This window comes from Grosmannia clavigera (genome assembly GCF_000143105.1).
Source record: "Grosmannia clavigera kw1407 unplaced genomic scaffold GCSC_140, whole genome shotgun sequence".
NCBI lineage: Eukaryota > Fungi > Ascomycota > Sordariomycetes > Ophiostomatales > Ophiostomataceae > Leptographium > Leptographium clavigerum.
The window spans coordinates 900,953-910,591 of record NW_014040801.1 but is presented as its reverse complement, the minus strand read 5'-3'; the positions used below and the strand labels follow the sequence as shown (position 1 = coordinate 910,591).

The 9,639-nt window shown below is 52.7% G+C and overlaps 4 protein-coding genes across 4 annotated transcripts; 1 reads left to right on the top strand and 3 right to left on the bottom strand.

Moving 5' to 3' along the window:
• Positions 1-221: 221 nt before the first annotated feature.
• Positions 222-3,161, bottom strand: CMQ_1424 (cell cycle checkpoint protein; the record flags this gene model as incomplete). Its single annotated transcript, XM_014318503.1, has 1 exon — positions 222-3,161. One exon carries the CDS (start codon positions 3,159-3,161, stop codon positions 222-224), a length of 2,940 nt encoding a protein of 979 aa, XP_014173978.1.
• Positions 3,162-4,675: 1,514 nt separating this feature from the next.
• On the bottom strand, positions 4,676-5,614 carry CMQ_829 (uncharacterized protein; the record flags this gene model as incomplete). The annotated part of the gene is made up of 1 exon (XM_014317908.1): positions 4,676-5,614. The coding sequence occupies one exon, from the start codon at positions 5,612-5,614 to the stop codon at positions 4,676-4,678; it is 939 nt and encodes a 312-aa protein (XP_014173383.1).
• Positions 5,615-6,042: 428 nt separating this feature from the next.
• Positions 6,043-7,400, bottom strand: CMQ_1508 (transcription initiation factor beta subunit; the record flags this gene model as incomplete). The annotated part of the gene is made up of 4 exons (XM_014318587.1): positions 6,043-6,411; positions 6,470-6,675; positions 6,754-7,054; positions 7,107-7,400. The coding sequence occupies 4 exons, from the start codon at positions 7,398-7,400 to the stop codon at positions 6,043-6,045; spliced, it is 1,170 nt and encodes a 389-aa protein (XP_014174062.1).
• Positions 7,401-7,807: 407 nt separating this feature from the next.
• CMQ_985 (ccch zinc finger DNA-binding protein) lies at positions 7,808-9,486 on the top strand (the record flags this gene model as incomplete). The annotated part of the gene is made up of 5 exons (XM_014318064.1): positions 7,808-7,856; positions 8,008-8,475; positions 8,563-8,674; positions 8,728-8,783; positions 8,939-9,486. 5 exons carry the CDS (start codon positions 7,808-7,810, stop codon positions 9,484-9,486), a joined length of 1,233 nt encoding a protein of 410 aa, XP_014173539.1.
• Between the last annotated feature and the right edge of the window lie 153 nt (positions 9,487-9,639).

Below are 9,639 nucleotides of genomic sequence, written 5' to 3'. Positions count from 1 at the left end.
GCGTCAGACTCGTACAGCTTTCACAGTGCCAGGTATACAGTATGAAATTCTGCCCCATCGCGTCCACGAGTTACAATGAGTTCCGTAACGCCTACTGAACAGGCCTTCTTCCCTGTTAGATCTTTCCCATCTGATATTGTACAGTAGTTTAGAGTGAAGCAGTCCTGCAAACCCTTTACATGAGCCCAACGTCTTTACGCCGCCCATGTTTCATATCTTGGTCAATCGACCTCCTCAATATCATCATCGCTCAAATAAAGCTTGTACATCGGCAACCCTGCTGCCATAGCCACTACATCCTCGTCTTCGACTGGCCTTTGAGGTGCCTTATTAGTTGCAGGTGGCTTCCTCCGCTTTCGTGGGCTGGGATCGTCTGTCGGTTTGTCCGTTGCCCATGCGTCCTCGGCTGGGAAGCTCGACCCTCCTTGGGCCGTATCGTCGGCTTCGTCTCCGTCAGCATCCTCTGCCGAGGTGGATGGCGCGCCAATGCCACGGAACGACACTATCTTCTCCAGGTCACGAGTGCCCACAGATCCAAAGGAGCATCTCTTTCCCCTGGCAATCAGTGCCATATAAGGGAGCCGCTCCAAAATCATCTCTTTCCGTGCTGAGCTGCCGAGAGACAACAGTGGCGGTGGTGTATCGTCCTCGCCGCCTTGTTTCGTAGTGGCCGTCCTGTCTGTTGCAGACGGCTGCCTCCGCTGTGACTGCCATTTGGATTTAGGTTGCTGCTGGGTGGACACTTGACTGCTAGCTACTGTCGTCGAGTCGCCTGCTTGCTTCGGCTTCAGAAATGTCAGCGCTCTGCTGGTGATGTTCTGATTTGACTGCGCCGAGCTTGGACGGAGTGCCATTTCGCCTCTGAGAAGTTTCGATGACATGATATCGACCATGCCTTCCAGTTCCTCTCTGCTCCTCCACAGCTTCAGGCTCATCGGGTAGAACATTTTAAACTGGTCGGCACCTCCGCCACCGCCACCAGATCCTCGTTGATAATGACTTGCCGACGATCTCTTGACTGGCGATGGAAGAGAGAAGAGCAGGCCTCGGACAGCCACCTGAAAAGCCATCTCATCCTGTCGGAGAACGTGGCTACCTGAGTCTCGTCCGAAGCTGGAGCGGTTGGTTCCCCTTCCACCAAAGAATATGTCCCATGTCGGACACAGGAGATCGCTCTCTGAAAGGTAGTCAATGCAACCATTGATATAGTCAAGCGACGACTGGGGGTCTTGCGGTCCAGTCTGCTCGCACGAAAGTGCGTAATTTTCATGCAATGCTGTAATGAATGTGTGTGTGTCGGTGCCCGTCTCGTCGATGAGATTGTCCACAAAAACAAGCGACCGTTTTGGCCGAGAATATTGTGCCAGGTAGTCGGATAGCGTCTCTGCAATAGCCTCATCGCTGTTGGGCGGATATGGAACATCCTCCCGTTTGTTGTACACCACCTTTCCAACTGCATGGAAGACGCCTAGACTTGCCTCTCGTTGGGACACCATCTCCAAGGTTTCCGCCTCGCCCTTTGTAAGTGCTGCGTTCTTAGGGCCCTTGCGGCCCTTTGTGAAGTTGACCTTCGCTCCCCAGTCCCCGTCGTCATCACCTTTCACACAAAGGAATTCCAAAGAGGCAATGGCGCTCCGAACGTCTCCAACCTCGCCCAGTCGCTTTAGCACCTGGGGTCCCGGCGTTCGCTTCCTGCCTGACTTCCTCGCTTCCTTCTGCACTACGATCTCCAGAGCCCTCGCCAGAAGTGACGGCGCTATGGCGTTGAACTCGATCACGCCTGTGCCTGGGTGACGAAGGATCTCGGGTCCCAGTAACCTATGAGCCGTGAAGCTGTCGGCAGATGCCGACGTCGTCGTGAGCAAGGTTTCCGACACGACCATGATAACCGGGCTGACATTATCCACGGATGCCTGTCGTTGCGCAAACATCGCTAGCGAAGGTGTCTTTGTTGCCAAGAATTCCAGCACTGTATTCCGAAAGCTCGTTAAGCTGCTAGACGAACGCATAAAAGTGTTTGGGAACTCCTCTATAAGAATAATCTTTCGCCGTTGGCGATTGCTGTCACTCGGATTCAGAGACCCGTTCAATCGTCTGGCTGTGTCGTCATCGCTGTCCGAACCGCCAGCATCCAAGTCTAATTGTGAGAAGCGTGACCCTCGATTCAAGAACTCGTCGAACTGGACCGCCGCAGACGTAAACCCAAGCGAAGCTCCAGCTCCCGATCCGGATGGGTTCCTCCATTCGAGTATCTCCAGGCCCAGATCCCTCGCCAGCAACTGCAGTGTTGTCGTCTTTCCTGTGCCGGCCGCTCCTTTCACCACTAGCAGTCGCTGCCGTAGACGGCCCGCCAGCACATCTTCCAGCCATCGCCGTACGTCGGCCACTTTCTTCTTGTGCACTGCGAGCTCGTCAAGGTTGACCGGTGCAAATCGCTCAGACCAAGGGCGCAAATTGTCTTCTCCAGCCGGGGCAGCAGCTGCTTTCGGAATTGGGCGGGCCGGAAGCCGGAACTTCTGGCTTGCAGCTGTGACAATTGGCTGGGTAGAGCCTGTGTTGCTGTTGCTCTGGCTAAAAGGTGGCGGCAATGATGATGACGGGTTTGTATTTCCCCATCGTTTGTGGGCTCGGCTTCCCACGTAACTAGATACAACGGTGTTGCTTTCTGCTACGTCGTCATCTTCGGAGATGGGATCACTAGCAATATCATCGGCCACAAAGTCAATCGCCTTTGCCTTCTTCGGGGAGTTCTGGGCCTTTTCAGCCTGTTTCGAGAAAAGCGCCAGAATATTCCCAGACCTGACCTTCTCTTCCGCTTGGCCCTTGTTCCCTTTCCTTGGCTTGTCTGAACTTGAGCTGGGGCTTTTGCTAGTGTCGTTGGTCTTCAGCCTCGTCGACAATTGCCGGAAGGAAGACGTCTTCGAAGGCGAGCCGTACGAAGCCGATTTCACAGGGGAGCCAATGAAGACAGCTGCTTTGCGGACTGGGCTCGGGGAGGCAATGGGAGTTGTGATGGTAGATGTACCAGCAGTCGTGACGATCTTGTTCGAGCTTGGGGAGGGAAACAAAAAGTTCTCGAGGTTGTTCTTCCTGTCTTTTCGACTCCTGTCTTCTTCGCTGTCAGAGTCGCCCAATACATTCCGCTTGCGACGCGGCGCCATAGCGAGGAAGAAGTCAAAACTGCCGTGGCCCTCATCGATGGTGAGTGCTTCGGGAAGACCGTTGCAATCCAAGCGATCAACGCGTAGCGAAGTGCGCGGTGGTGGGGAACTGTCGTGGTAGAAGCTGTCACTTTGTGCGAGACTTCGGCCCCTTCTAGCTTTTGCTGCTCCTCCTAATCGCCGTCCCACAGCAGCTGCTCGATTGCAGATTATGTCGGCGAGGAAAGCAGCAAGTTCTAGGTGGAGTCGGCTCCTGGACACGGAAGGAACAAAACACGTCCCAAAGGGGGGCAAGCGCGATCCGGAACCATTAGTGCAGCAAGTACTTAAAGAAGGTCCCACTAGCCACTTCCAAGGGCCACAAATAAATTGACAGCTTATGATGACCACTCCCACATCGAAGTCCAGAGCACACATACACGTATCTGCTTGCATTTTAATCCACGCTGTATATATTTAAAAACTAGACCTTTCTTTGGTGGTTGAGAAGCTGGATAAAAAATCAAAGCCTTCCAGAGGCCTTAAAGTTCTAATCATGCTCGGTCTTCCCTTGCTGAGGATGCACCTTCTTTCTCTGAAGATATATTTTCCCCATTCTCCTTCTTTACAACATTGGACATGTCTTTTTATCCGCAATCACTGTACGATCCCACGACTTGACACGTCGTTCCAAGTCTTCTCGAATTCCCCGTATGCGAAGGCTCAGCTTCAGATCTCTAGGCTCTTTGTGGCAATCCTCGGTAACACTCAGCTCTCGTAAAAGCCTTGCAAGACTGTAAATCTTCGGAGGCTGGTCTGGCCAGCTCTCCTCCGACTCAATGTCAATCCCATCCTCTGTATGGCCGTTTGATTTGCCGCTGTCACTGTTAGGTTCGACTTGGCAAGGGAAAGAAGTATCGTGTAAACCTTTCATCCGATTATCAAGATCGTCTTGGAGGGTTTTGAAACATGCCTTTGCCTCTGCCACGGTAACAAGCTCCTTTGCACGACAGCCGCAGGCTGGGCATACAGAGTTGACATTGACCGAAATCATTCTGAACAATTCCTGGGTCTGATTTTTCTTGGCCGGATACAACTTGATGTAGCCGTGCTCGCAGGGGTACACAAAATGGCGGTAAGCGTAGGCCATGGTTCTATAGTCTTGTAAGTTCCTTTTGTAAGTGCCGTGGAAGTTGTCTAAAGCTATTGCGGATATATATGTCGTAAAGGCGATTTGTAAATAGAGAAAACGATGTCTTGATACTTGTCGTTAAATTTGAATATGTAGACACATTGTGAGAATAGTATGCATCACGACCTGCATTTTTATCCTAGTTACGACTTATGTATTATGTTCACTTTCTGAACTAACAAAATTGGCTCTGTTGTATGAACAGGTGCACAACATGACGTTCCCTTTGTTCATTCATGTTTGATCTTACAATACACGATGAAATAAACAAGCTCCTTGTTTCTTTGTAACGCTTCATTAATCGCAAACAGATCTCTACAGCATCTTTTGGAATGGCAACTTCTTAATCAAGGATCCCCGACGATAGAATCTCATCAAAATCTGCCGCCCAAGCCAGCCTGAGACTCCCAGGAGTTCGAACAGTGCTGAACTTGGGTGAATCGGAAACGTGCGGAATTTCCTTCTTCAGTCTTGCCAACGCTTTGAGAGTGCTGCTGCCACCCGGACCGCCGCTGGCCATGACAATCCCCCCTGCCTCCGCGTTGGTGAGGCACATGATGTCGGTCATGGCATCGCCAATGTAGACAACCTGTTCCTCGGCCAATTCAGCTGCCACTTTCATAGTCTCGTGCTTGTCGCTGCAGGATACTAGGGGCTCCAAGGGCTCTGAGGGCTCCGAGGGCTCTTGGTCGGTGGGAACACGCAAGTTGAAGTTGGGGACGATCCTCCCCGAAACTGTCACCTTATTGGAGAAGATCGAAACGCCCTGGCTGTGTGGACTGCTCTCAATGACGCCTCTGATCCAGGCGTCCGACCAGTTGATAGACACAATGGAGACAGGCCATCCCCGGCGCCCGGATATATCGTCTAGAAAGCTGGAGAATCCGGCGCGCAGGCGGACTGTACCAGTATCTGCTGTGCTGGCATCCCGTCCGGCCTGAGTCAGTTGATCTGCGGTGATACCGGCAAAGAGCCGCGAATCATGAACACGCTGGATCGAAGGTAGGTCGACAGCCTCTCGCATGGCATCCAAGAAGCCGAGCTCAGAAACCAAATCCGTCCGTTCTGATTCGAGTGGTTCGTATCCAGAAACATGGGCCAAATAGTCTGCGACATAAGCGTCCACAATTGAGGTCCAGTGGTTCGTCCAGTCCTCTTCTTGGGCCTCGACCTTCTGCTGCTGCTGCTGCTGCTGCTGCCGAAAGGCCACAGCAGCACTGCTTAGGGCATTGATTGTGTCATTCTGTGTAATGGTGCCATCAAAATCTAGGATTATATGCATTTTGTGTTCTTAGAACGATTTCTTTGCCAGAGAATGCGGAGCTTGGTTTTGTGAGATACAAGCCTATGTAAGATACATACGCCCGATCTATGGCATCATGGCGCTGTTTGTCTCCACCAATAACACTGACGCCAGCTGTAGGACACCAGTCTACTGCCTTCCAGGCTGGTTGCCGACACTCGTACGTTTGTTAAACGCCTCTCGGATTTTCTAGAATTTTACCACCTCAACTACGCACTCCGATTATCTATATACAACCCCAGCTTTTTTTATTGTGAAAGATACTGAAAGCACTTTGCTCAGTCTACCGTATTGCCGTACTAGAATTTGAAGCGCTATTGTCAATTCAAGCCAAGCATTGAACTACCACCAAACGCCTGCAGTTAAACCCCCCAATACGGAAGGTGTAGGAGAAAACAACACCGTCACTACTGCGAGGCTGACGGGATGACGTCCTCGAGCTTCATGTCTTCATCCTCGCCATCGGTGTCGGTGTCTGCACTTTCTGCCACGAACTCTGACGCCTTCACCTCAGCTGTAGCTGAGCCATCCTTGCGGTTCTCTGGCTTCAGCTCCCAATTGTTGGCAAACCGACCGCTGCGGTGCAAGTCGGCCACCTTCTCGAGAGTCTGGCGAAGGTAAATCTCAGGCTGAGGGATCTCAGCGCGCAAAGCGCGCATTGACCAGAATCGAAACCGCGCAAAGCAGGCGAAGATCAAGTCGAGCAAGTCGTTCTCCGGCATACGCGCCGTCTTCGTCTCCGCCTTCTTGACCTTTGGTGCGGTCTGGGCAGTTTTCTATTTGTTCCCCGTTAGGTCAAGCCAAGGAAAACAATAGACAGAAGGGGCAACGCACGATAAAGTCCGTTGCATACGAGTGGCTGGCGATGCCGCCGCTGCCAATGATGCGGAACTCGGGCTTTGATGCATCGCCGAACTTGACTTGTGCTTTTGGCAGCATGGCGGCGCGTGCCCGCTCGTTCAGGATGTATTCGGATTCTGGGTTCTTCACGGGGGCGCAGTTGAGCTCATGCCGTATCCGCCCGGCGACGGTCGTTTTTTCTGTAGAGGGAAGGGCCGTGTTAGCAGCAGCGAAGCCGAAGCCGAAGCCAAACGACGACGCACTGGGCTATGACTGACTTGGAATCGCCTTCCGGAAGAACTCTTGTCGTCGCCGGCCATGATGAAAGTTGTGATGGGCAGGCTTGTCGACGCGGTCCTTCTGGCGGAGCAGATGGGAAGGAATGCCAGCCGCTGCTGCGTCTGCGCGCAGCTTGTTCTTGGCTTTGAACCCAGGCAGGTCTTGTTCGTTGAAGATGAACGTGTTCTTTATCTGTGTGTTCTGCACGCCCTTTGTCTCCATGGGCAAGTCTAGTTCGTACTCTTTCGGGATCCCCTGGTGGGTGGAGAGATCGTTCCGGAGGAGCATTCGCATCCGGTACTGCAGCAGGTCAGTCGCTGCAGGATGGCCTCCTCTCGACTAGCACTCATACCTTCGTCTCGCCGTTCTTTCCAGTCTCGCTCCATTGGCGCAAGGTTGCCACTTGGATCTCCGCATCGTCGTCGAGCTTATCCCACACGTCCCAAAGATACGGCGGCACCCTGACGAGGTACATATTCCCACTCGGGTTTCCGGGCACGTTGGGGTCGAAGAATTCTAGATCCCCTGCGTCTTCGTAGATGTCGTCTTCGGTTGCCGGCACGTTCGACATGATAGTGTCCTCCCCGTCTTGCTCCATCTTGACAGGCAGCGCTTCCGTTTTCACGCCGAGTGTCGAGTCCGCCATAATGTGACCGATGGCGCGCGGCTGGAATCGACGGTGAGGAGTCGTCGTGGTTCGCAGAGCTTCGTCGTGGTTCCCTGAACCAGAATGCACGGCGATGAGGGCAGGTTGAGCGCGCCGGTCCTCGACTAATGCTGCACGTAAGTACTAAATCAAGTCTGGAGTAGGCATCATTTTGAGCATCGCCTTTGTCACCGTATTCGGAATGGCGTTGCAAGTTGGTCACGTGCATATATTTGCCACCAAGTCGTCCCTGCCCTGTCGCGACAAACAGACATTTAATCTGCAGCACAACAGATACTTTTGATTGCATAATCTCGCAAATCTGCAACAAAAATTCGAACTTCTCTGTCGCGTCGTCTCACCTTGCTGCACAAGACTTGCTTCGTGCTATTCAACATATTATCACCATGACTTCGGAAGACAGAGAACTGCTGGCAAGGATTAGTCAACTTGCCGGTAAGATTTCTCAATCGCATCCCACTTCCAGTCAGTCCGACCGGTTTGCTAACACGACCAGCTCAAATTAATCGTCACAAGAACCAGCAAGCTGGAATCACATCGGTCTCTGCTCCAAGCAGCAGTTTATATCGCTCTCATGCACCTTCAGCATACCACCCCTACGTACATCCGTACAGGCCTCGCGGGGGCTATCGAGGGAAACCAGCGGCATATCGCAACCGGACGCTGGTGCTGAACTGCTCCTCCAATGGGGACAAGTCAGACGGGACTGATGCGCCACAAAAGTCCGAGTCACTGTCTGCGAATGGAAACTGGGTATCGAAAACGGACCGTCACATGCAGCTGATAAACTCTACCGTTTACGAGAAGGAAGCCCCGGCGCGAACAAAGGCGATCGAGCAGACCAGGCTACATAACCAAAAGATGAAGGATGATCGGGAGCGAGCCAAGCTGCAAAATCATCTCAGATATCTGGCCAACAGTCACGGTGGCAGTGTTGGCGGTGGTAGTAGTAATTACAATGCTAATGGACGCGCCCCAACGCCGTATCAGATTGTGGTGCAGGGCATCTCTTTCCATGTCGTCAAAAATGGCAGCAAGCTTGTCAAAGCTCCTGGTGTGTTTGCGCGGTTGTGGAAGCTGCCTCCATCTCCCTCTGGTGGCAATTTTGTGCCCTGTTCAAATTCTACTAACCACGTTCAAGGGGACCCGAACCCCCCCTCGAGCACGCCGAAGACTGCTATCGTTGGAGGTGTCAAGTTTTTCCGCAGCAAGAACGGGAATCTTTACCGCCACGGCGTGGTCAAGGCGCAGCGGTATGTGGTCCATTGCCAACCCCAGTGCGTTGTGCTGACATTGCCCCCCTCAGACGAGCCGGAAATGTCAAGAAGATTGATCAGCCGTGCAAAATATTCTCAACGACCGGTATTCCTTCCCCCCTTTTGCGCAAACGACCGACTCTGCTCTTGCGGGTATCTTGTCTCGGTTTCGGTCGGCTGAACAAATCCGATTCCGTTTTGCTAACCACTGCCGGACCTACCTCTTTTTGTTTCCGTGTTATACAGGATCTTGCTCTAAAGGACCGTTTTGTCGTTATATCCACGACCCGGTAAAGGTGGCCGTGTGCAAAGAATTCCTCCAAAAGGGCCACTGCGCAAGTGGAGACGACTGCGACCTATCGCACGAACTCACGGCAGAACGCACGCCATTCTGCCTGCATTATGCCAAAGGCAGCTGCACAAACCCAAACTGCCCCTATACTCACTCGGAAGTTTCTACAGGTGCCCTGGTCTGCCGGCCATTTGGTCTTTACGGATACTGTGAAAAAGGCGCCGACTGCCTGGAACGCCACGTGTTTGAGTGTCCCGACTTCAGCAACACGGGCGTGTGTAAAGTTAAAGGCTGCAAGCTTCCGCACCGCGAGCGTGCCAGCTTTATGCGGCGGGCAAACATTGCCAGCTTGGAGAGAGATGCCGACGCGGAAGATGCCGACATGGTGGACGCGTCGAGCGATGAGTCGGTCCACAGTGACGACGTCGATTCCGATGAGGTCGATGAGTTCGTCGGGGCGGATGGCAACGATGCTGATCTTGACTTTGTGACCCAGAAGGACTTTATCGAGTTCTAAGCGGTGAGGAAGAAGCCTGCGCAAGCCGAGGCTTTGATTCTTTTCTCCCTTCAGTGAAACTATCGGTGTCCCAATTCAGGGTATTGTAGAACCCCCTTTCCCTCCAGTTTTTCGTTCTTTTCTTTTGCTTCGGAGCGAACAATTGTCCCAGGA